The sequence below is a fragment of the Theobroma cacao genome, chromosome 6 (assembly GCF_053813885.1).
Source record: "Theobroma cacao isolate CCN51 chromosome 6, ASM5381388v1, whole genome shotgun sequence".
Classification (NCBI taxonomy): domain Eukaryota; kingdom Viridiplantae; phylum Streptophyta; class Magnoliopsida; order Malvales; family Malvaceae; genus Theobroma; species Theobroma cacao.
Window position 1 is genome coordinate 4474503 of NC_142644.1, and position 27825 is coordinate 4502327.

A 27825-nucleotide genomic window follows, 5' to 3' on the forward strand; every position below is an offset into this window, starting at 1 on the left:
GGAGCTGTCATAGTAATCATACCGAATGGATGGACTTACAATGGTGATGATTTGGTGCGAGAACAGCCTAAGATTTCGTCAATCATAGATGCTCATAACTCTCTAATCTCTACTTATCTAAGATAGTGGAACTGAAAAATAGTTGGACATGCAAGCATTTAATGGGAAGCAAGCAACCAATGACATAATTACTTGGAAAGAAGAGACCAAAATATGGATCAGCAATAGCAGCTAGATTTGTTTTGATAAATTTAAGGCTGCAACTTCAAAAATCATAGCTATGTCTCTCAGAGAAATTGTAGACAAGAAGAAATACAAGGCTACTTGAGATCAATTAGTTCTCTCTGTCGCAACATGCGAGTCCATTTAATGTAAACAGGAATCATCACCAATCTTTTTTATCTAGGTGTGATTTGCCACGTTGCTAATCAGCTGACAAGTTCTCCTAGTTACTGTCAAGTGTCGCAACTGATAATTTTGGCTGTTCCTGCCTTGTATGATAAGGATATTTTACTCCGTTACTTTGCGTACAACATAATGATTTTACAATGATAGACCACTTGCAGCAGTGAGTTCAAAGACCTACTATGTATCAAATTGTAGAAGCTTTAGCAAAGCTTGAAAATATGGAGGAGTCATCTTGTAGAAGAGCTTGTGGGTTACCTTGCTCAACCTGCTCAAGGACGAAAGAGAAAAGCTCTTCAGTCATTTGTCACTTGAAGTGGTGGTAATAGATTTCTGGACCAGTAAATTTCTAAACAAGTTATATCTGATTTCGAAAGAAGCAACAAACTGTTTGCAAGGATCAACTTCTAATGAGCACTTGAAATTTTACATCTCAAAACAAAATGCATGACAAGGCAATATCAAAATACCAAACGATGGTGCAATAAAAAGTAAATTTGCAGTAGTCTTGAATGGCCAGGAAGGATATAGCTCAATTTACCCAACCAGAATCATTTCTGGTGATCAGATTTCTATTAATCAATTTTTGGACTAGAGCTAGATGGCTAAGACTCTTGGCTGTCATACTCTTCAAACTCATGTTCAATTCTCCGGTTGAGAATTGAACACTAGCTGCCATCCATATTCAGTTCTGTGCAAGAGCTTAAAGGCTAACTTCGCTTAAAAGAGGTCATACTATTCCAGAGGAAAAGTATAAAAGTAATTTTACGATTGAAATCGCAAATCCTAGACTCTACTTCAAGAAGTCAAATTGAAGAATCAGAGAGCATCTGATATGCATTGTCAAAATCTGGATACTGCAGGGGAAAGAGGGAAGGGTTTAAATATAAGCAGTTACTAAAAAATATAGAATTAATAACGCACCAGGGTTCCTTGATTGAGAACAAAGATATTATCCATATTCAAAACTGTTGAAATACGGTGTGCAATTGTGATCACTGTCATTCCTATGCATTCACTGGATATTGCTTTCTGTAGAATTGAAGCTGTCTGCATGTCAACATTTGCTGTGCATTCATCCAAACAAAGAACCTAAAAAATTCAATATTGTTAGTACCTTCCCTCCGACACCAAACAAGTACATTCATAACCCACATATTTTACCCACAAAAACAATTTCAAGGACCCTCCAAAGTTTCTTCCCCTATTTTTGTTTTTTCTTCCCCTATTTTTGTTTTTTCTCTTGGAAATCGAAAACCATCACAACCAAGAAAACAGTAGGCAATATAGAATTAAATAATGATGCATTTAAGCATGTTTGAAAGATGCCCAACCAGATAAGTGCCACAAGCAGCATTTAAGACTTGATTCAGTTAAAGAATAAAAAAAATGTTATTACCTCAAAATGATAATAATAGTGATAATATCATGATTGTATATTGAATTCATCCAATTTAGGGTCAAAAGCATGTCTTGTATCCTGACATAGGTATCTAATGCAATTTGATTGCGACCAAGATCTAGCTTGAATTGGTTAAGCTATATTTTTAGATTTAACACCGATCTCAACTAGACTGCAAATCTATATTATAGGGTCTATTACATTGTCCACCACAAACTTTTGATTGAAACAAACCCAGACTTTCACCTAATGTAGTTTTATTCAATCTGACGGTTAATCTAACCCAAGTGGAAGAGGTTAGTAAATATGTTAGATTAATGGTGGAAACCAATTCCATTTGTCCACCTTAATTTGTGCTCAATGTCAAGTGTCCCCTTAAAACCTTTTGAAATGTTTCTCCCCCACATGTCCATTTTCAGTAAGTCCCTTAACTCTACAAAATCCTCTAAATATATTTCTAAACACTTGACAGTCACAGGCACGGCCTCCTTTTTCTTTCTTTCTTGTTTCTTTACTATATATATATATATATATATAGACATATGGTGAAGATCATTTCACTAAGTTAAATTCAATCTTCTCTAAACCTGTGGGGGGAAAAAAGCAAGCCAACAATTAGCCAACCTAGACTCGCTTCCCACACTTCATGCAGAGCACCGTAACATTATGGTCTTTTACCTTTTAATTTATCTTCTTACTGCAATATCTCTTTATTACATTCACATCCTCCAAAACAAAGGAATGTCATAGCGTTGAAAATTTAATTTTCCATGCAAAAATAATTTTATATTCTCACACAACAAAAACATTTTATGCAAGCAACTAAACCTGTACTAAAAACTGAGTTGTCGTTGGCAACCAGTTTTGAACATTCTAGTACTAACACTTAACTAGACTAAGATAATGTAATTTTATTCCGTATAAAAGCCTCTTCTTTTGATTTACCTTAGAAGACTTGAGAAGAGCACGTGCAAGGCAAAGCAGCTGCCTTTGCCCAACAGAAAATGATGCCCCAGCTTCCTTTACATGAGCATCCAGTCCTCCTGCCACTGCTACTTCGTCCTTGATATGACATTTCTCCAAAATATCCCATATTTTCATGTCAGTACTGATCTGGAGTGGATCCAGATTGTCCCTAGAAATAATTAGGAAGACATTAACAGAGCATTAATTAAATAGTACACAGTAAAAATTAAGCAAAAGTTGATTACGATCTTGATATGGTGTACTAAGAAGACAGCCAGGGAGAGCAATGATAGCAAGGCGATAACATCAAATGACCTTCTAACCTTTTTTATGGTGTAGATATGCAGATTACCTTAGATCTTCCAATTATATATTACCACTATTATCACAAACTGAGAATATGATAAGAAACTGCAGCTAGGAATGATCACCACATATGTCAGACAAGTGATCAACAAAAAAAGGATTGTAGATGAGTACCTTAATGATCCTTCAAATAAAAATGGACTCTGGGGAACAACAGCCAAGTGTGCACGAAGATCTCTAACAGGAATATCAACTATGTTCAGCCCATCCACCAAAATCTGTCCTCTACATATTGGGGTCAGGCGAAAAAGGGCATTCAAAATACTAGATTTTCCAGCACCAGTTCTTCCAACTATTCCAACCTGAGAATAAAATTTTAAAATAAAAAAAAAATAGCACCATTGGTGGAATTTATACTTATAGTCATAGAATGATTAAGTTGCAACTATTAAACTGCAAATGGCTTTGACCTGTTTCCCTCCTGCTATGGTAAAGGTAATATCATTCAATGCTGCTGGTAAAGATGGCATATATTTCATGGTAACATTCTGAAACTCAATCACTCCTTGAAAGGGCCAACCTGAATTCAAAGACTGGAATCCATGGAGTTCTTCTTGAGGCACATCCATATACTAGAAAGAATAAAATCAGTACATAACCAGTAAGAATGAACAGATATGAATGAAAAGAGAAAAGATCTATCTCTACACCTGAAGAGCTCTCTCAAGAGAAACCATTTCCTTTTCTGTTTCAGTAAAACTTGTCAAGAAGCTTCCCAACAAGGAAACAATTGGAGCTGCATATGAGAGGGCTAATCCTACCTGTAGAAGAACATCCGACCCAAATTATTCATTTAGTTTCCAAATATAAGGAAATATGATAGAGCTTCAACCATTTCCTTTTATTCCTAAAATGAGAAACATATAAGTTCACAAATTTTAAGAAATGAGGGAATATACCAGCCCTGGGGTGCCAAAACTAATTGGTAAACTTCCACGAGATCCAATAACAGCCATCACGGCAACAAATGAGATTATAGATGCTGCTATTAACTGTAGAAGAACAAAAAAAAAAAAAACAAAACAAAAAAGCAGCAGCGGTTACAGCCTTACAGGTAGAATTTCAAAGTATATCATTCACATGATGCATAAATGTTCAAAATATCTAGATAACTTTCAAAACTGGATACATGTATGTAATCATGAATCACATGATACCTGAAGACGTAGGGAAAGCCACAAACTTGCTGTTAACTCTGAATAAGAAGTTATCTGGTACTGTGCTACAAGCTCAGTGAATCTAGCCAAGAAATAGTCCTGTTCACATCCAGTCATAACTGTCAATAAGGGTTCTTTCCCCTCACTTGTCAGTACCATCTACTCACCCTCTTTGCCAAAAAGAATATAAGTACAGACAAGGTTTGAACTCCCAAAAAATAGAGGGAAGCCTGATGGTATAACAAAGGACACAGAAATTCAAGGTGTTAACGACCTAAAACTAAAAGCAATAAACCTATTTCAAGATAAAAAATTAAGATTTCTATAACAATTACAGCATATTTGTTAACTGAGGCTACAATGGGCATCAAACTGTATAAGGTACTCTAAAGTGTTCCCCAGTGTACAGCCAGAGATGATGCCCTAAGACATATGCTTATAATATCAGTTTTTCCATGAAAATTCCTTGCATAAATAGCAGAGGCATTATGAGCTTCTAGCTTCTTCAAAATATTTTATAAGGCTTTCATCTTCAGTTTATCTCTCACAGTTTCAAGATGGGAAGCCCAACTCAAAATGTTCTTCCATGTATAGGGTTGAATGGCTCAGCGTTCCTTCTAAAGTCAACCAATGCTTCAATTATGATTTTTCTTAAAAATGTTTGACATCCTAGGAACAAAATATTTCAAAATGGATAAAACACTTACAAAAGGAAAAAAAAAATCACAATATTTGCCCTATGCAGATCAGCTAAAAAAAACTAATAATCAGTGATTGTCAAAATCCAAATATCTACCTCAGAGTTAAAAGCTCGTATAGTGGATGATCCATCAAGTGTCTCCGTGAAGGATGCATAAATAGGAGAGCGCGAGACACTGTCAAGCCTTCGCAGTTCCCTAGATGTCGACCTGTAGAAGAACTACAGAACTTTTGACTGAGTAAAGAGTACCTAAATAAAATTGACTTCTACAAACTTAAGATGGGCATTATTAATCCAGAGGATCCACTGAACTCGACCACATTTCAAAGTCAACGCTTTTTTTCTTTTAAAAATTTCTTTAAAAATCATTTCTTATATTCTGGAACTAAGGATTTCACATCCATTTTAATACATACAATTGTCCAATAAATTCTAAACTTCAGCTCCATTTCTATGGGTTATCAGCCTCTTTGTTTCTTGAAATTTGAAAATTTCAGTTATTTCCACTATTCTCAATTCAAACATGTTTGCATTTATGCGTGTGGTGTCCCTAATGACAAGGACATGTAACAGGTGTGTATACAAATATACAGATACACCTTCTTAAGTTCTGTAAGGATTAACTAATGCTAAATGTGTTTCAAAGAATGGACATGAAAAAGTCAAGTAAATACCTGTAGCTTGCTGTAAATGTACCAAAATGGCAATAGTAGAAGCAAGAAAAGGACCTATAAAATTCAAGTCCTTTTAATCAACAGTTCATTGCTTGGGGTATTGTATTTAATATATTAGAATATCAGAAGATCACATAATAAAAGTAATGAATGTCCAGAAATACCTGAACATAGGACAAAACTACGGCTATTCCCAACAGGCCCACAAAATTAGCCAGGAGTATGTTGAGAATGAATGGGAGAGAATCATCAATTGTATAGAGATCTGAAGAGAACCTACATGGTAGAATATGTAGAGTTTTATATGTATTTATACATCATAAACTGCCATGATCTCCAATAAGGCATCTCAGTCTAACCTGTTAAGTATTCTTCCACCTGGTGTCTGATCAAAGAATTTGACAGGTGCATTAATAAGCTTATTAAGCAGTGTATTATGCACCTGAACTGCAGCTTGTAGGCCACCAAATGCAAATGAGAATGCCCTCACCAAGGTCAGAGAAGAATTTATGATGCAGAAGATGCAAAGTACCAGCTGCGCCACCATTTATTAAGTAAATCAGAAAATAAAACATGAACAAGTAGATTAAAGGTTGAATAGCAAAGGCACATTTGAGAGGTGCACATACTACCTAATAAGAACTGAGTTGGGAAGCCTAGAGCCTTTAGAGGAAAAGTAAAAATTACAGCCATGTAAAATTCTTTGAATGAAAATCCAATAGTGGTCAAACAAGATGGGTTGCAAAGTAGTAAGATCTATCAAGAAAAGTTTCTTGCAAATATCAGACCATGAATAAATTTTGGTGGCAATGGGTTGATCATGTTAAGTTGTCAGCTTTTCAAGTCAATTCAAGTTGAATTGGGACAGGTTTCAACCGATTGAAGTCAGGTTGCAGGAGTTCAGGTCAGCTTGGCCACTTTAATTCTGCTAAAGGTGGCAACTAGTTCAGGCTTGGATTGGATTGGATTTCAGCCATTGACTTTTCAAGTCAGTTCAACTTGGCTGCTTTGGTTTTGGACAAGTCTTCAAGCACACTCCTCTTGCTAATATTTGAGATTATATTTAATTAGTACATAAGCTAAATGTGTTGATTGTTGGAGATTTCTCAGTTGAAATCCAATAAAAGAACCGAAATAGTTTTCATAGCAAACGAAACTTTCCACAAAAAAAAAAGAAACTACATTACCAGGTAATAGATAACAAATGTTATTCTCAAAAAAAAAAGAAAGATAATATATGTTCTAAAATTTAGCCCCAAACAAAGAGAAGGCAGTGAAGGATATAAGTTTCAAGTAAATGGTACTCAAAATCATGGCTTATTCCACATATAACAACATAAAATGCAGAGAGCCCATCAAGTAAGCTACTGCTACCGACATTATGCAATATTTTACTCGACAACTTTTCCAAAGAGAAAAGCATACATAGCTATTGCAATTGTATATCCAATAATGGCAACTGATTACCAGATAAAAGGATGTGGAGTATTTTGCTTGACTGCTCCCTGTTGTATCAACCCAATATGATAGCCACAGATCGTTTCCATTTCGAGAAGCTTGCATTAAAATTGCTGAGAGGAATATTACAACTGCAATGAACCAACCGGAAAATGCAGCATATTTTCTGCAGAAGAAAACAGTTAATTAATGAGTGGCAAATATTAAATAATCAAAGACATGCAATGGATTCTAGATAAAGATACGTTTGACATGTTACTTTCAAGACAAAGTTCAAGAACAAAGTACCAACTGATGTGTAGTAACACAATAACTTACTTGTAAACAATAAGCTCAACTGTACCCTCTTTTCTTTGCTCAGCTTTAATAATCTCTTCTGCTTCCAATTGGACATCATCAGTATTTTTCTCCATCAGGAGACTTTGTTTGCCCATATTGGAAGGATTTGCGCTGTATAGTTTACTATGAATATATGAAGATGTATCAAATTCATTAACTGAAGCAAACCCTGAATATACAGATTCTGCCAAGTCAGCTGAGTTTCCTACCCACTTCACATGCCCTTTTTCCATTACAACAACTATGTCAGCAGAAGATATTGCCTGTTTAGGGTTGAAAGGAAAATTCAGATAGCAAAAAACAAATTACTGGAAATATGCACTAATCAGTTCCTTCGTGATCATATTCATCACTACCATGAACTAGTTTTTGTGAAGTACTGTCAACCATTACAATCAACATTTAAGTTTTTTGGAGAGCCAAACTCAGTGAAACAGAGACTAAAACTAGATGCAAAAATATATATAAATAGCAACAGACAATTCACGCTCCATTTGCAGCTTGTATGAAGGGTCTTCACATGGAGATTTACTTAAGAGCTTATGATGCAAACAAACAAGAAAAAGAGAGGGACCAGATCTTTATCTCTAAGCTCCTATCAAGTTTCTCTTTTCTCTTTATTCTATACTACTAATTTTTCCACCAGTCTTATATGAGGTTTAGAAATAATATAAAACTGATTGACTGAACCAACAGAATACATAATAAGAGGCTGAATGCTATGAAACTAACATCAGCAGCCAACATTAGCATCTGAAGCCTTTAATTACTTTATACCAGATGCATGACAAAGAATAAGTAGCAAATACCTGGGATGAAATGAAACTGATATCATTGGCAATAATTCATTCTGCTTTACTAATAATTGGTTACTCACTCACACAAGTCAAAATAGGAGTAACTCTCATCTTATATAAACATAAAGTTAAGATGAAATTGCCAAAAATGGAGTTTGCTTACAACATGGTCAAAAAAAATTTAATAATGTTCAGCTCAATGATCCTAATAACTAACATGGACATATTTAAGCAGTTTTCATCTCGTACAATGTCTCCCTTTAAGATCAAGAAAAAACCTTATCAGAGCAAAGAAGCATAACATCTTATGTCTGTGTTAATACTAGTGATCAAGAACTGGAGCATGCACAACTAAGCACAGACCAAAATGCTTCAAGAAGTACAGCAGTTTTGAGAATGAGGATAGCCAATAGTCCAATTCGATGAATAACAGTGAATATAGTGCCATAATATATAATAAAACCTCAAAACAAGTGCATCATATGGTATAACCTCGAAACAAAATCACCCTTAAGTCTAAGATGATTTAAGTGTTAATGGTTAATGATTCCATCACAGTTTGTTCACCTCTCTTCTTTTGCTTCGAACAAGCTACTCCTACTTGTCCCTTTTGATTGTACCATGTCAGTTGCACAGCCAACATTTTTCAGGGAAATAAATTAAACACCAACCTAAGCTGACACTCCAAATATGAGAGAATATAGTTAATGCTTTTCTAACAAGTGTTTTGAAAATGCTTATGTTGTGCACACTCAATTGACTTATATCACTGTCTAAGCAAATATACACCTAAATGATGGAGCAAAACCAATGTAAATTAGGGAAATAACCTGGACATTATGAGTGCAAAGAATTCGAGTCTTATGTTCCATAAGAGGACCAAGAATAGCGTTATGTAAAATCCATTTAGCAACATGTGCATCAACTGCACTGAGGATGTCGTCAAGCAGATAAACATCAGAATCCTGATAAATGGCCCTGTTTCATGCAATGTGTGGCAACAATTATTTGTCAGAATAAATAATAAACTTCATGCGAATCTATCCAGAAGCTAGTATCAACAAGTGCATGAAGATTTTGAAACCTTGCCAAAGCAAGTCGAGCTCTCTGTCCACCTGATAAATTGGTTCCTTTCTCTCCAATATAAGCCAAGTCATGTCCAGCCATCAATGAAATATCAACATCTAGAGTACATGCCTGTAAAACGTCCGCGTACCTGGTCAATATATAGAAAGATATAGAGATAGTATAAATTAGAGAAATATCTGGTTCAACATTTGCTCTCTCTCTCTCTCCTAATGGTATAGCACGCTCAAATGTTAAAAATTGATTCCCATACTCATTTTACATGACAGATATGATATGAGATGGAGCACTCAAACACACATTTAAGCATCTAAGATCAACTTACACCAGAAAAAATTTTTCCACTGTTTCACCCTTCCAATCTCTTTATGTAATTCATATTTTCTTGAACGAAACACTGGATTTGAAGTATTATTCATGTTGATAAAGCATGCCAATTTTCAAGTTGATTAAATATATCAAATTGTTTCCATTACATGATAGAATTTTAACTATCACGCACACACATATCGTTTAACTCATTTTCCAAAAATTGACATGCATGATATTTATGCATAGATAATTAGATTCAATGGTCTTGATAGATTTTTTTTTTTTTTTTTTTTTTGCTCTGCTTGATAGAATATTAATTGCATAGAAAGTAACAAAAGAGGAGAAAGAGTTGCTATTTTAACACTACTCTAAGTCAATCCTAACTCACATCTACACCATACAATGAAAGGAAAGAGAACAAAGAAAAAAACTTCCTATCTCAATAAGATTATACCTTTGTGAATCTTGATTCTTCCCAAATAAGATATTGTCACGTATTGTTCCAGATAAGATCCATGGAACCTACAATATCAACAAATGCAAATAAAAGAATATGTTAAAAAAGTAAAAAGGTATAGACACCTGAAGAACCTAGTGCAAGTATACAGACCTGTGGTACATATGCAGAAGAGCCTCTTGAATATATTGACCCATGAACAAGCCTCGTTTCTTGCAGTATTGAATTTAGCAAGGATGATTTGCCTGAACCAACCTGAACAAAGGAAATAGTAGTGAGATGGATGCAGGAAATGTTGGATCCTCCACATACAGTTATACAAGTGAAGGTTTATAAGTGTGTCTGCTGCTGAGATCCATTTCATTCATTCTACCATGCAAGCAGCAAGTAGAAAACTCTTATTAATACAACTAAAATTACTTTACTTTTCATAGATGTCAATTTATACGAACAGAATTATGCAGTTGAAGCTGCAAATGGAAACTCTTACTAATACAATTAAAATTAATTTATTCATTGAAGATGTCTATATGTTATACTGACAGAAATTAGTAAAGCAATTGAAATTTGACATAGACAAAAATCAAATTAGTAACAACTACTTCAGGAGGTCAGAATCAGCACATGAAAGGGTCCCAACCTATCAGCTAATTCCAAGCTATGAAGTAATATGCACAATATTATGAACATAATGGAACATGAAAAGCTGATGCTATCGCCAAAATATTAGATAAGATAATTTCTCTAATTGAGATTTGAAACAAATTTGTACTTTCCTCATGGCAGGAAATGGTTGAATGAGTAATCGCAAAATGTTTTTTGTTTTGTGATTCGGTGTCGATTGGCGACGGACGATTCTAAGTTCTGGTTTTACCATGTGGCCACGTCATCCAGTCAAGTCATATGCCTCAATAGGCAAAAAAGGAAAGCTGACTTTGAGTCTAATGGCAATTAAATTTTGTTAGACGGAAAGGCTTGTTTGACCTAAAATAAAAGTTTGAAGGCTTGTTTAAATGCAATAAAAGGTAAGAGGCTTAGTTGAATAAACAGATACAGTAAAGGGGCTTTCTTAGGATTTATGCCAATTATATATTGCTGATAAATCTGAAATGTTAACCAAAACAAATTGGTACCAGTACATACCATTAATAGAAGAAAAACAAATGCTCTCATCCATACAGTATTGACAAACACTACCATATGGAGCAACGGAAGTAACCCTGAAACAGGTGATAGGCTTACTTCCATTGGAACAAGTGATAATGTTGCTTTTGACGAAACAAGTAATAAGGTTACTTCCACCTTAACAATTGGTCAGGTTACTTCCATGGGAACAAGTGGTAGGATTACTTCCACTAGAACAAGTTGTAGGGTTATACTACCTTATGAAGCAATAGAAGTAACCTCAGAACACTTGGCAAGATTCTTGGGTTAATTCCACTCTTGAGACGTTCTAGAGAGCCTGGCTTCGTGGCACAAACATGGAGCTAGTTAAGGAGGTTTCCCCTTAACTTTTCCCTAAAAATCACACAATTGTTACCCTTTTTCTTCCTTTCTCAGTACAGCTAGCACGGTTCCAAATGTCCTGTCACAAAACCCACAATAACCACCGGTCACCTTGTCATTTACCAGGACATCATAGCAAGTCTAAAATTTCACTCCCTAGAATTATCTCTCCAATCATCACTGAGATCTTCCACTCTCAACCTATTCTTATTCCTATTCCTTACTCCTTCATTCCTTCATATTTCCCATTTCCTACATCTTGTTTCACCATCTCACCTGCCACAGAGCTCGATACTTCAGGGTTTGCTCCAGTCTTCCTCTCTACCATTCTTGGTACATGTACCTCTTCTTCTTCCAGAAGAACCCTTCTAGAATTACTAATTAACTTCTGCTCAATTTTTCATAATAGATCCCATTGCTTTACAAATAGTCTTTAGTTTCTTGTTAAAACCTTCTACTATTTTAATATCCCACAAATTCCACATTTATATTTTTTCCATTGAGTAGGAACAAAATTATCATTCTTTTGTAGAAAATTCTGTTTTGTAATTTGTCAATATTCTTACTATGTCATGAAAAGTGAGCACTTAGAAAGAAAAGATGTCACTGAAAAAAAAAAGAGAGAACAATAAAATAGCCTCAAGGAGAGATTTTACCTCTCCAATTACCGCAACCAAAAGACCATTTGGGAGACTTAGTGTGACATGATTCAAAACCAAATTCTGATCTTCATTACTGCTTGACCAAGCACAACATGCATCATGCATGACTACAGCCATATCTTTGGAGACAAGATCAGACTGGTCATTTGAAAAAATTGGTTGGAATTTATCTGCTTGTTCCACTTCAGATTTTTTCTCTGAACAACAAAGGAACCTGCTCAATCGTCTTGTAGATATAAAGGCCTGTGGCAAAGCAAGGAAAAATAAGGCATATTGAGAATTTCTCCATTCTCAATAGTAACTAAGTATGGAGAGTCTGAACTAAGATCATGGAACATGGTAACTCACATCAATAAGACCATTGATAACCCATGGGAATGTATTGAGAGGAGAAATCAGATTATTAAAAAGAGCAAGACATGTGAAAACCTGCAAAACGATTCTTACAAAAATTAGCTTCATATTATTCTTCAGATATACACAACGTTTGGAACCAAAATTGAAATCATCAAGGCATTATGCGCTAAAATAGAGCCTAATACCACTGCTGCGTCAAGCTGATGTCCCATCAATGTAAAGAGTCCAAATGTGAATAAAGAGAACAGAGTTGGTGTTGTAGCCCAAAAGAACACACACCAAGCATCCAAGTACTTCCGTGTCTAAAATTCAAAAGTTCAATTATAAGAAGCAAAAGCTATCCAACTACTAGTAGAAAACAGAATATATCATGTTAATTGTATTAAGCTAAAACAGTCCAAGACTTAAAAAAATGGCATCATACAGCTAGGTGCTTCACTTCCAAAGATCTTGTATCCATCAACCAACGAGAAAAAAGGATCTCCCAGCTATACATCTTTAATGCGCGAATATGTGCCAAAAGCTCTCCTGTCCTTCTAATCCTGCCAAAGAACATTTGAACATAAATACTTTCTATGATTAGTTCTATACATGATTCTCTTATGTCGTAATGGTTGTTATCTTCACCATTATAATAACAATATCCTTTTTTTGGCTAAATGAAAAGAACTTTTGAACAATGAAAGGGATACACCCTTAATCACCATACTCCACCAGTACACTGGCTTCCTAGAGGACACCTAAATAGACAGTACCATTCTTAGTCATTAAAATAAATTTTATTATGTCCTATCTGAACTTCATTTTCACATTGCAGATTTCTTGCAGTAATCTCTTCCCACAACTTCTTCACTTTTATAAAGACTACTATTTTACTCAATCCAGAATCTATAGCCACTTGCTACATGAACATGAAAGAGCTCCCAAGATCACCTCCTTAAAAGTTCTTCAACATCCATCTAGGCTCACATCCAATCTTCAGCAATCCTGCTAAATCTGCTACAGGAAGCACTGTTTCCCAAACCATTGTAGAAAATCCAAAAGAAAACTATGAATGAAATGCTTTCATCAACAGGACCACCTACATCACAAAAATGGGGAAGTATGACCATCTTGTTGCACTAGTTACTACCTTGTTTGCGATTTCCACTTCATGGCCAACCACAGAATAAAGCTCTGCCCAGATATGTTGTGCTTAAGCCAAACAAGAGTAAAACATGCTGTCGGGCTAACTTTTGTTTAAACACCCATTCAAGCAGTTTTAACTGTAAACTCTCCTTTACCACTAGGAATCCATTTAATTTGTTCGCTTGTTGTCAAATTTGGTCTGTTTCCCAGTTTGGGCTGCAAGTAATCTCAATCTCAATTTTTTCCCAAAATAAGTAACATTAGCTTTTTTGGTTTAACCAATTTCAACATTACATCTCCATCCATTTGATCAACTAAGGCCCCGCTTGATAGTAGCAGTCAAACCAGAAGGTGTTATGCAATCACCAACCTCATGTTTTCGCTTTTAACATCTTCCTCCAAACCAAATTACCATCATTTGAGGACTTTAACCTCCATAAGCTTCTGATTTTTGTCTTCATCAGGTGCATCCACTTTAACCATGAAGATCAGCTTTCATGTGCAAATTCCTTAGGTATCTTAGGTGTTTCGAAATTGCTGTCACAATCCATTCTCCAGTTCTTTTAATGCCTATAGCACTACCACCCCCATGTCCCAATCCAAATTTCTTGTTTATCAGGAACTCCCCATAAAAACCTCCTACATTTCTTTTCAACTGCTTTAATTACACTCTTTGGAGGATGTAGATGCTACTCCAGCAACTTTAAATGCTCATCAATACAGAGTTCACTGTCTGAACTCTTCCATCATTGATAAGAACTTCCATATCCAAATACTAATTCTACTAGTTCTCTTGTCAATCAAAATCTGGCAGTCCATTTTGGAAAAAGAAATTACATCCCTACGGCCAAATAATACAATGATTTTGCACCTAACAAAACAACACGCTGATAAATATCCAACCTTTTCAAAGTACATTGTCTTCAAGCAAAAGACAGCCACATCACCATAAGTGGCATCCAGAAATTATCAATAATTTGTTTATTTATATCCAAAGAGTTCCGTGTCATAAATCCTCTTTAGGAAAGCAAACAATGAGTTGGGAAGAAAACAATTATGTTTCAAAGAAAGAAAAAACTCAATGTTTTGGCGAACTTCAAGTTCTATAGAAAATGATGTGAAAAAATATACACACCTCTCATCCTTTTGCTTCATCATTTTCTCAGTGGCACTTGCAATCAATTCAGAAATCCATTTATTTACTGCAGATATGAATATTCAATAATAAGAAACAAATGCCAAATCCTTTGAGAAAATCTCCAGCAAGGAACGTGCAGCATTGAAGCAGTTCCATAGTTTTCTTATTCTAGACTGATGTCTAGAGTATTTATCTGCATCATTTTCTCATTTAATATCGCACATGATGATGTGTTCAAGGCAAACTGAGACGATCTTTTAGTTTTATTATAGCACTAGGCCTCAACAAGCCTGAATAATGTTGGGAGATTTGTAACTTAAAACCATGGTCACAGAACTGAGTGCAAAGTTTTACAACAATATTCCCAACACAGATAACATCATATTTCACAGCTGGCACAAGCTAGAATCACTTAAGAAATAATTTCTTGCAAATTTATTGCAATTCATGCCAATTCTGCTTGAAAATATTTATATATAGTAATTAGTATTTTTTATTTTTTATTTTTTTGAAAATGAATTTGAAGAGTTTCTCTTCAGAGAATGCAACAGATTTCAATAACATTTTATTTTTATTGCTACTTTGTTTTATAGAAATCAAACAATTTGACCAATTTTCTCAAAGAGAATGCAAAGCTTTCCATTTATGCACAATAATTATTTAGTCTAGCATACATCAGTTTTTGTAATAACTATTAATTTCATCAGCAACAGACATTTGAGATTTAGGATATTTTAAGTTACTTTGTTCTACCTCATGCTTGAAAACATGTTATTTTGCAGAAAATAACTAAAGTCTCTTTCATGCTGCAATTATGAGCTTTTAAAGTTTCATTCTATACATGAACACTTGAGATTTCTCTTCTGCCCTTTTTTTTTTGCACAGAGAATTTATTTTGAAAAGAAAGTGTTAAATAAGCTTATGCAAACCATAGGCATGTACCTCATAAAACATCTAACCAAAAACAAAAGAACCTCTACCTGTCAAGTTCAATAAAGCTACGGAGACTTTTAAATCAAAACATGTTGGGCATGGCTTTGGTAGTAAGCTTTGATGCTAGTTTCCTAGCCCACGGAGGATATATAATGAATACATCTATGACTTAGTAGTATACAAAAAGGCCAATCCAGTAGATTTAGAAATAGTAAAATCAACCACAAGAACATATAAATTTCACCATCAAGTAGTATAAAGACATAAAAATGCACATACAAAATGTGTAGTCTTTTCTTGATTATCAAAGCTAAAACAAACAGAGTTTCATACACTGAATTGACCAAATGCTCCTACGTGGAGCATACAAGCGCAAGACATTTAAATAATGGGTGATAACTACAGAACCCAATGAAAGAAAATTGCTAACTTAAGATCTAGTTTTAATCAATATTCAAAAGGAAAAGCAAGTGTTGATTGTAGCAATACCTGGTATAAGTATGATAGTTATTGCCAGTCCAGACATGAAAGCTAATTTGACTTGTGTATACAAAAGATACAAAGCAACTCCAATTTGTAAAGGTAGGCTGAAACATTGAAAGACAGAATAGTATAAGAATTGTAAGCTATAGGTCATGCAAGAGATCTACTTAGACTCAACCTAGACTTTGCAGTACAAGCAGTTGACCTTTTTATCTGAAAAGAAACACTAATTATATTACTATTAACATGATAAGACTTTCCACTATTTGTGTTTCATGATTCTTATTTCATGATTTCAAAACTTTGTGATAATAAAGATAAAAATACAGAATGAGGCAGCACTGATAGCTTTCAATGCTAGGAACATATATATGTTACTGTCTCCACCTCTTTCCACAAAGATATTTCACTCTTTACTATGCAATTAAAAGAATAGCACGCTTTTGGCATTATGTGTGATTAAGCAATTACCTCCACAGGTCATGGAAACTGTTACACAAATTGACCGTTCGATCAGCATCAATAGACATAAATGTTTGAATTTCCCCCTCAGAAAATTTTGACTGCTCTGCTATGCTAACATATAGACACTGAGATGAAAGTTTGTGAATGTAAAATTGATGATAAAAATCAGAAAATGCAATACAACAAAAGGCCCAAATGAATATGAAATAGATCAAGAAATATCAAACTCAACAATAACCAAACAGAGGGACTAAAGTAGGAGGGAGACAAAGACTAGACCAGTAATGGCACCCAGAAAGTCTCTTAAAACATATCAAAGCAAATATTAAAACAGAAAGGCATAATACAGAAAGGCATAATACAGAAGCAAGAATAAGGGCATCCTAATTCCATCTGCAAAAATCATAAATAGCATAAATGAACCATTTATTCCACCAATTCTGGAACAATTAAATTGCATTCCAAAAATATTCCAAAAGGTAAACTACCAAAAAAAAATTTCAAAAACGCTACAGCAACTGTAAACTAGCTTAAGATTATCATTCGTTGAGTATGAATTTGAAACAGAACATTGTACCCCATCCTTGCTACTCTCACTCAATCTGTCACCTAACGAATCTTACCTTCATTCTACATATCAAGGAAAAAGGGATAGTACTAGTCATTTCTTGGCATTCATACTCATTATAACCTACTTACTAAAATTATTGTTTCCTAGAGGCAGCAAACAAGTGATAAATAGTGCATCTTATGCTCATAACCAACCTCTCCATCCCAATCAATCATTTATTTTCACCAAATCGTATATAGTTGGAATTATCATGATAGAAAAACTTTGAGGGTAGCAACAGCCAACAAGTCTACAATGATGTAACAAATGGCAGCTAGTATTATAATAACCATTTCAATTGGTGAAAGGTAAGAATATGTCTTCCTTTTCAGTATATGTGAAAAAGTAACTACACTCAATTAAAAATGCTCTCCAATCCATCCATTCCCAATATTGTTAACCATCATTTTGAATCGTCTTGCATAACAACGTTGCACACATAGTAAAGAGCCAGAGTGATTATGTTTTATATTTTGTTGGACATAGTAGTGGAAATAAATTTCCAACTTCCTCCTCAGAATATTCTGTAAAATACTGACAAGGTCTTAAAAGATAAAATCTTTGTCAAAGAAACGTGCAAATGCATTTCTTATCAGTAGACTCATTAACACAAGTAAAGGACAAGGAATTCTTGTTTTCATCCAGGACATCTGACACATAACACTTACCATCTTTTCCAAACACAAGCAAAGTACATCTTTAGTTATAAAAGTTCACATTGGAAAAATTTAAAAGAAATATAATCAACATACCTTACGATAGATAACAGTCATGATACTAGATCGTAACTTTAGCTTCAGCTTTGAAAGATGATAAGTGTACTGCGTATCAGAAAAGGATCTGCAAGATAGGGAATAAGCATTAATTAATCATTACTTTTAAATGCAGACAGGCATGAAGCAACATAAGTAGTCTGGCATCATTCTTCAAGACAAAATTGATCTTTAAAAAATGAACAAAAGGAGGTAAAAGGTGCTACATGAAATGAAGTGTACAGGAACAAGAGGAAGGGAAAGAATATTCTTAAAGCATATATTTCATTAAAAAAATGAACAACATTGCAAACACATACATTATACTACATACTGACTTTCAAGTACTGTTCTGGATTTTATCTTTCTGGTCTAAAACCTTTTTCCACATTAGACTGCCACTTCAGCAACACATAGTTGGTTTGGTGTAAACTTTTCTCTCCTGATGAATGCTTATTATGATTTTGGAAAGTATGTAGATAAGGATTAAAAGAAATTAAGCCACTGTGACAACAAAATCAGTCCTCATATTCTCGGCTTACAAGCGGTCAAGAACTAATAAACGAACAAGAATCCAGTGCATGTAACAGATATAATTTACTTGATATTGATCTCAAATAAGTATATACCCCAAACTCTGGTGAACATATTTTTCTTGAGAAACTTGACTTTAGAACACATTTAAGTTGCAGAACTTACTTGAGCTAAGCAATACAAGGAGACACAAATGCAGAAAGAAACAAGTACAAAAATGTATAAAATCATCATTAACTGTTTAGGAAAAAGCTCACTTGATGACTGATACTAGGCCTAACAATATCGCAAAAACATAGCCATCCAAACTTCCAGAACCTGACAAAAGAAAAACAAGTAGCAAAAGCAATGTCAACACAGGTATATCTCCAATTAAAACTTCATTATAATTTAAATATCACGTAGCACCAATTAGTTACAAATAGATTACAAGAAAAAGTCATTTTCCATTCATGAAAAAGCTATAAAACTTCATAGATAGATAGATAGATAGAGAGAGAGAGAGAGAAGCTTGGCTTAATTGAATTCATAGATTCTGCAAGCAGTGTTCACATAATCAAATATGTATATAACATAAATTCCAACTTGTGATCTAAAGCAATTAAATTATTTCATTATGGATACATAAGAGAGAGAAAAACACCACAAATTCACAAAATCAACAAAACATGCATCATTAATGTATGAAACAACATGCACCATGCCAAAAAGGTTAAACAGATAAAGAGAAATTTTTTTCCCTTCTGAGGATGAAGGAAAATAAAAATTTGAAGAAAAAGAAGAAGAAGAAAATAAGAAAATATACCTGAAATTCTCCCCAAGAATTCCTAACGACCAACTTGAGAAAGTAATCATGTATATTGAGAACACATGATTGCCTTAAAAATAAGTAATTTATGCTGCCAGTATGTGGCAATCCTAAAGAACCCAGAGCTGCATAATTTAGCTACTCTTCCTAAGATAGAAATTATGTACTAAAACCACAACGGCCATCTATTTCTCCTCAAATAATTCCATCTAGAACATGATCTTAAAAATACTAATAGTGCAAACTGCTTTAGAAGATGTTTGTCGTTAATAAATAATAACATGTGCAAATTTCAATTAGCATTTTAATTACCACCTCTAGACTGATATGAGGTAGAACCTTCACATATTTCGAACATTTCTGTATATTATTCAACACATAAAGATATATGGCACCGTGTGAAAGTGTGCAGAAAAGATCGAAGAGCCTTGATTGAAATATTTTCAATGTTGATGGTGGTTTTGTTGGCCACCTGAGTTTATTTAGAAGTCTTGATTTGGTCCTCTTTTAGCACTGGATGAAATGTTACAAGTTCTGGAGTCTTGATACCATGTTGAAAAACTTAAGAAAATATGGCATAATTCATAGAACTCAAAAACATGTCAAATTACTGCTCTTGGAAATTTAAGACCTTCATATGTTTTTTTTTTTTTGGGTTAAAGACAAATGTTCTATTAAAAGGAGTCAATACTACAATCTATTGTAGGCAATGACAAAGTATGGAGAGGCCCCAAAAACTTACATGAAGCTGCTTGTTGGAAAGAACTTTGGGGCCTTAACGGAACCACCATGTTTACACGGAGAACTTAAATGGTAGCCTCACTCTTAGCAACTTTCATTTTGGCAGCAGGTAACCTTCTCCCTATATGGAAATGCAACTTTTTCCAGGTAGGCCTCTTGTAGACTTCCAACGTGGCAAGCTTTCTATGACAGTAGCAACCCTGTTCACTGTGAAGCAACTCTCTAACTTTCCTCCAGAGATGCCACTCTTAAATAACTCTTCCAGCCTTGTGAATTCAGGATAGAACCTACTGTAGGGCCCAAATTTACAAACTTTGACCATTATACCAAAGATCGTGATCACAAAATCCCTTTAAAGGAAAGGCCACTATTGCTTGGGATCTTCATAGATAGGCATGCTACAAGGGGAATTTCCCTCCAGTTAGCACACATGACCTCAAAGCAGAATTCAACTTAAGTTCTAAATCTACTAGAAATTGGATTAAGACTTTCTGCATACTCATACATGAACAAGGGTATTGGTATGACTCTAGAGATGCTCTACACCATATTCTAAGTTATAATATAGAAGAACTTCTGAAGTTAAATTGACATACTGTATATACATTTTGCTTTAGGCTATGTCTGGGAACTATGAGGGGCAGGGAAGGAGAGAGACTGGAGGGACCAAAGAAGAAAGAGAGGAGAGGGTAAAAATTCCTCTTGTTCAATTGCTTAAATCAAAGAGCGAAAGGAACACAAGGGTACTCTTGTTTGGTTAAGGAGTAGAAAGGGAAGGGAATGATGACTTAAGTAGTGTAAAACTTTTCAGAAGATAAAAAATACCCTCATCATTTTTGTTATATTGTTTCTTAGGAATACTTCAAAGTAGAGTTGTAGTCCAATCAACTCACAATCTTTTATTCTGTTACTAATCAATGTAAATTTTTAGATAGAAACTAAAGGGTGTTAAATATTTCAAATGTCCAAATACCTTTACAACCTTTATTATTTTAGATCTAATAAGATTTTATGATAGATTTACTTGAATTACCTTATAACAAAGTTGTGATCAAACCAAATCACTTTTTACATTTCATTAACTTATCAATGTTTTATTATTAAACAGAAAATTTATAAGTTTTAATCAAAATATAGATATTATGTTTATTTTTTAAATTATTAATACTTGACATGCAACTTAGTTCACATGCAAATTGCATGTTAAGAAAATACTAGTATATTCAAATGATATGTTAGAGTACAGGTTAACTTTCAATGCAGTCAAAAATTTTTAACAAGAACGTATCAGTCCTCTTCCTTCCCTTCCCCTTCCTTTCCCATCATTCCCCTCAATCCAAACAAAACCTAGGTAATGGCCAGGATGCCTTTTATTGACAGGTGATCAATCCCGTAAAACAGGCAGAAATTTGTAGAACACTTAAAATCCAAGTATCCAAGATAATCCTTTTATAATTATGGAGCTCTCTCTATCATCTCAAATGGGACAGAAGCAACAGCCCAAAAAAAAAAAAAACAAAACAAAACAATAATAAGACCGAAGTCATTAAAGGCTTGAGCTAATACGACAAAAATTATAAATCTTATTAAAATCAAAAACAGAATCATGCGATGAATCATAGATTGCAAAGTAAGTTGTATAAGACAACATTTGCAAGTCAAATCTTTTATCACATTTAGTAAGATAGTATTTGATTTTAACTGTAAGTGGAACTGGGAACAAGGAAAGAATCACCTTGCAGCATAGAGAAATATTAAAATAATGAAATGAGTGATAGAACAAAATTAAAAGCTCGTTGATAACTGCCATTTGTTGAAGAATTAGAACTATGCAAACCTTGTTGAAGAAACCGAATTAGCTTATTCAGAAGCAATGGTCCACCAAAACCAATGCAATCATTGAACACCTGCAAAAGGTGAAATTATACATTTAGTTGGAAAAACATAAAATTCATAAAGCAACTTGAAAACTTCAGTCAAAAATCTTTTATTTTTTCTGCAAGTTGAACCCCATAATTCCCATGGGCAAGCACACTTCAATTTTCCTCTAAAGGATTTATAAGTACTTCGATCTGATCCCAAGACATCCAGCTTGACATAAAGGAATATGCTATTTACAAGCATAAAGTAGAAGAAGAAACAGGTGTAGGACTCCTAATATTAGATATATCTTATCAAACAGAAGAAAAATAAACAATAAATCAGAAACAAAACCCAACTGTTCTGGTAACACAAAGATCTATAAACACAAACAAACCCCAACCGTTCTGGTAACACAAAGATCTATAAACACATAAGCTTCCATTTTTATTTTTTATTGGTAAAGAATAAATAACTACCATATGGCCGCTCCTTTCATAGTGTTACTTTTACATGGAAAGAGAGCATTCCTTAAAAGAAAAAGAATACCTTCAATAAACCTAGACGAAGATATGGCCCTCCGTAAGCAGAGAAGATTGCTCCCAGAAATGATGCGTTGGAGCAAGAATTGTTTTGCTGATCTTGCCAACAGCTTAATAATTTATCATGACATGTAGAAGGATCCATATCAGTCGGCAGCAAAAGCAAATCATCGAAGTCAAGCTGCTTTATCAAACCACGATTCATTACTGATGTGATGGATCTGAATGTCATATGATCCCAAAAGCCCTGTGTACTTCTCTTTGACAACCAAGTGAGATGGAAAAAATTAATATTAGTTTATTTACTTCGGAAAGTAAAAGACCATTAAGCAGCAAAATAAGAGACATTTTGTACTGGCAATACAAAATTTAAGAAACAATAAGATTTCAAATGGCAGTTTCTTGGATGGTAAGCCTATAGAAGCTGCTACATGTGATGCAAAAGTCAAGGAGGGCCCCTGTTGCAAGCAGGCATGTCAAATAGAATTTTTCAGACTAGGTTTAGTTTAAGACTAGAGCATTCAAGTGAAAGCAATTTTACACTCCTACAAAGGCTGACACACAGCAGTTAGTAGCATCTCTGTGTGTGTCTGTCTGAGTGTGTCCATGCACGCATCACGCCAAGCTGAGAATTATTATTTTGATAATAATCAAACCAGTACATATTCATCAAAATTAATGGAAAGATAGAAAAAAATGAAAATTAATGGGACTTTAAAACTGTAGGAAAGAAAAGGGATTGGTATGTACTATAAAACAGAATGGAAACTTATTAGCTTCCATTAAATTAGAAAAACTTTAAATCATCAAATGGAAAAGCTAGGAGTAGAAAATTGTTTTGAGGCGCTTACAAAATAATTGCTGTTAATAATCACTAAGTATCCTATTTATGTTTAGATGCATTCCTGGTGCTTCCTGGCAATTTTAGGACACATTTGAGATCATACTTCAAAATTCCACAATTAGTAGAGAGGTTAAACCTGAATATAAAGCCAATGCAAACTACAAACCCAACCAATGTGGAACAAAATCATCTTTATTTAGAAGACTCAATCAGTTTTGGTCAATAGAATTTCGGTTATTTCAGGGAGGAGAAGGAAAATGTTGTTGGGACAAAGAGAGAATCCATGACATTGATAATAAAAGGGGGGGAGGGGGGGGGGGCGAGAAGAATTCAAACTCTTTTGATATAAGAAAAAAAAAGTAGAAATAATACTAAGAGCACACTTTTAAATTGTTTTCAAAAAAGATTCACATACAAATAGAACAAAAGCATAAATGAGAAAAGTTAAGATGAAAAATATTACTTACAGAATCCCTTTGACAACCTTCCTCAGCGTCCATCTCAGCACAAAGAAGTGAATCTTCCATTGGGCTACAATTTGTGAATGCAAAGAGTTTAGCCAACAAATCTCAGTAATGTAGAGGAACAAAAACAAAGTAGTGATATTCAACAAAGTGCCTATGGCATCAATCATCAAGTGAGACTTTGATCAGCTGAATACATATCATGTAATATCTTCCAACATCACACCTTATTATCTCATTAAGTTATGGATCTAATGCACAATCATGGTAGAAAAGGTTGTGGCTTCTAGCTAGCTTAATTAGTAAAATCCTTTGGCAATTGTACCAAGGACCTCACACTGCCTTTGTTAAGGATAGAAAGGGGGTCAAGAGGCTTCCCTCTGTGTGTCCACCAACCTTGGGGGAAAACAAATACTAAGGAAGGAATAAGATGAAAATCACAAGATCAAACAAATTCTATAAAATACTATGAATGGTTGAATGAAATTCTTGCTGCTGACCTGACACAACATATTATTGAGTAATAACAAGATTAAGGAAGCAATAGTGTATGGAAGAATTGCTTGTTCTTTGTTTTACTTTCTTTTCCATGGAACTTGGAAGCAGAGGGAAAGCTATTTTCGTTGTGCATGTTTGAGAGCAAGTCCAATAATGACATTATATCAACCAATCATATCCAAACAGTTTAAGCATCCAAACTTAGGATACACAAAGGACAATATTCACATATAACCTGTGGCAGAACCTAAGTGCTTGCAAATCATTAACCAAATCATACCTGCTCTTGGTGGATGCCCTTTTTATCCGAATATAGTTAATGGATAGGCAGAACATGATATCCAAAAATACAATAGAGCTCTCTTGAAGACACTCAAAAACCTGCCCAACAGATTTATAATTAATTATGAGTTGGTTTACTAAAAAATTCAATTCCAAGAAGAATTACTACATAAAGTTTGCCAAGAAGAAGTTATAATATTGCCTCGAAGGAATATGACAGGCATTCTAGCTTGTAGTTGTTTTTTTTTTTCTTTCTTTCTTTCTTTTTTTATTTTTCTGAAAAGGCGGTAAATGGAACACATTATTATAACACATCAGCAGTAGTTGATTATGAGAAGCATTCCACATCATTAGTTTGGTCTTATCAACATCAAAGCATGCTTTTACAAGAGCTAGTTCTTTAACCTCTTATTAAACTTGGAAACTAAAACCAAATGGCTAAAGTTTTGCTTTCTAACAATATATGTGACAGTCATATCCATGAACATTCGACACAGGCACCGTTGATATTTGTGCAGGACATTTATTAGAGGGTATTAACTTGTGACTTAAATAAGTCTGTCCACCCAAAACTTTACTTATTCAACCACAGCGAAGACAATAGAGGCAGATATTCCAAAATGAAACTGCATGCAGTAGGATATTAATTAACAAAATTGATTTAAGTATGTCAACATTTTCCAAGAAATGTTTATTTCTTTTAGCCCTCAAATAAACATCTGTGTCTTTTGTCCAACTTTTCTGATGGCATTGTACCATAAAAGCATTCATATAGCATCTTATTCTTTTGAACTTTATTTTGTTACTTTGAGAAGATATCACACTATCTTATTGTAGGGTCAACTTTCTATATGATCATGTTATGCGATGGCAAGCCCTCGAACCTATTTGACATATGTATTACACGGCCTATGAAGCAAACATAGATAAACCATGTACACAATAAGCAGGCTTGACACCCACACACCCAATTGGGAATGTTATAACACCACTGGAATCATGAAGAGCACAATAAATTATATAGAACCACTCAATATATTAAAATAAATTTCTTATAGAAAACAAAGTAATACCTCTAATGAAGAGAATGCCATTTGCAAATGGGGGACTCCAAACAGTGGTTTCATGATCCACCATATACATAAGACGAGATCGCAAAATATGTGTTGTAAACAGGCACACCTCAAGGAGAATATAATAGTTGCCTGTATACATTTGCAAAATTAAGGAATCAGAGAAACAACATTAAGATACCAATATAACGTTCTTAAAAGTAAAGAACACTGCTTAAAGTTCCAGACAACAAAGCCAATGACTTAAAGATAGGAAACCTTACCCAGACCACGAAATTCGAACATCTGAAAAGCCACTCATGATATGCAACAAAATCTCCATGAAATTTTTTCTTCGCAAGCAAAACCACATCCACACATGACAAACACGCTCCAATGACTGCTACAAAATGTAGGATCTTCTCTGGAAATTTTATCTAGATTTTTTTTTTTTTTTTGGAAGCATTTCTACATATTGTGAGTTGCTCAGGTTGAAAATTTAGAGCCATAACCACTGTTTTGCTACCAATTTAAATCTAGATGAAAATTTAGAATCAAAAGAAAAGAAAAAGGAAGGAAAGGGGCAAGGAGGTCATGAAGAATAGTAGCATATTTTAGTTATTACCAATAATGAAGGACTAGAACTAAATAGTAAAGCAACAGCTGATACATAAACCATATATCTGCCATAGAAAGCTAAGAGGGAATCAAGAACGTCAGCAGAACATGTATTGAGTTTACTAACAGAGAATCAATAAAACTAAACAGGGTAGGATGAAGGGGGAAAGAATAAAAGAAAAGGCAGAACTTATTCAATATCCTCTAATTTCTCAATAAGAAAGAATTTCAACACGATGATGAAGGTCAAGTTTTCACCAGCTACTCGGATAAGGATCAAATACCACAAAGTAGTCATCAAAACTAACTTTACACTGAATGTACTGTCGTATTAAGAAAACACATGCTTTTTTTAGAAGCTATTTGTTGATAAATTTTTAGGACTAATAAAGATGGCTATTTTGTGTACATAAAGCGAATATCTTATTCTTTTGGAAAAGAAACAGAAAAGGTGAATATATTTCCATACAAGAGGCATGAACCTTAAATGGAAATTTCTTAGTAGACATTAAAAAGAAGAATTGAAAAGAGCATAGCTGTATATAGAGAAGAATCCTACCCTCCAGTTTGTTCTGGCACTTCTTCTCATAATTCCAAGGATGCAAATCATGGAGATAGTTGCTGCATTTACACCAAAACCTAAGACCGTAAACACGAATAAGGAAAGCCAAATTCATAGATACAATTACTGCTTCTGTGCCAAAATGAAGCGTAAAAAAACTAAACGGAATATATAAATAACTCATAAATTAAGAAAAGGATATAAGTCATCAAAACATTGCGAGAAGCCATTTCCATCCCAAACCTGGAAACCAAACAATAAAATAGGAAAACCACAGTGAGAAACATATCACATGTATCTTTTAAACAGTTGAAACTAGAGAGATAGAGAGAGATAGAATTCAAACTAAAAGTAAGGTATGGAAAAGTAGTTTCCATCTTATTTCTTTTCAGTTACTAGAAAAATTTAAAATTCCAACTCATTTTCTCGGCAAACAACCGTAGGTTGAGCACAATGTATAAAGCTTAAAACCCTCGTTATTTGGCTCCTGAGAAAATCCGAGGGAAAATAGAGAGTCTCCCTAAAGTCAAAGAGGTAAAAGAAAAAGGAAATTCCTTGCATGTCCCTTCATTTTCTGAACACACAAACAGAGGTTTCAAGTTTTAACCAACACAAAATAAAAAACAGAGCCGAAACATTCTTCTTCAGTGGACCAAGAAAAACTAGTTTGGTTGCCAAGAAAATGAAAAGGAAAACAGAATCCAAGAAAAGTTGGACTTACGAAAGGAGACTTGGGGCAAAGGAGAAATTTGAGTTGCTTCATTTTTGGGTGATCAGTTTGGGTTAAGGAGCCAAAAGAAAACGGTTTTAAAGGCGAGGGAGAAGCTGGGAGGCACTTGGGAGTTGATTTCATGCTATTTGGTGGGG

At 34.3% G+C, this 27825-nt stretch overlaps 1 protein-coding gene across 2 annotated transcripts; it reads right to left on the reverse strand.

Moving 5' to 3' along the window:
• Positions 1 to 214: 214 nt before the first annotated feature.
• On the reverse strand, positions 215 to 27825 carry ABCC13 (multidrug resistance-associated protein 11). Of its 2 annotated transcripts, XM_018123455.2 has the most exons (36): positions 27680 to 27825; positions 27161 to 27201; positions 26956 to 27043; positions 26063 to 26215; positions 25800 to 25931; positions 24725 to 24825; positions 23950 to 24013; positions 22646 to 22897; positions 22074 to 22143; positions 18945 to 19005; positions 18154 to 18241; positions 16798 to 16916; positions 16333 to 16430; positions 14908 to 14974; positions 13069 to 13186; positions 12830 to 12946; positions 12636 to 12716; positions 12282 to 12530; positions 10273 to 10374; positions 10117 to 10184; positions 9349 to 9480; positions 9095 to 9242; positions 7447 to 7730; positions 7138 to 7294; positions 6030 to 6205; positions 5835 to 5946; positions 5671 to 5724; positions 5093 to 5215; positions 4297 to 4395; positions 4039 to 4131; positions 3790 to 3900; positions 3550 to 3711; positions 3254 to 3441; positions 2753 to 2942; positions 1330 to 1497; positions 215 to 673 (listed from the first exon to the last, which is right to left on the reverse strand). In XM_018123455.2, exons 1-36 carry the CDS (start codon positions 27809 to 27811, stop codon positions 593 to 595), a joined length of 4479 nt encoding a protein of 1492 aa, XP_017978944.2. In that variant the 5' UTR covers positions 27812 to 27825; the 3' UTR covers positions 215 to 592. The 2 variants fall into 2 exon arrangements, with proteins under 2 accessions (XP_017978944.2, XP_017978946.2); XM_018123457.2 differs by lacking the exon at positions 26063 to 26215.

Excerpts from the sequence above, each read along its gene's own strand:
- ABCC13 (XM_018123455.2), bottom strand. The coding sequence starts at position 27,811 with ATGAAATCAACTCCCAAGTGCCTCCCAGCTTCTCCCTCGCCTTTAAAA. Across the intron at positions 13,187-14,907 it reads ATGAAGCAAAAGGATGAGAG|GATTAGAAGGACAGGAGAGC; the intron begins GTGTGTATATTT and ends GTTCTTTGGCAG. Across the intron at positions 10,375-12,281 it reads TGGTTGCGGTAATTGGAGAG|GTTGGTTCAGGCAAATCATC; the intron begins GTAAAATCTCTC and ends TCCTTTGTTCAG.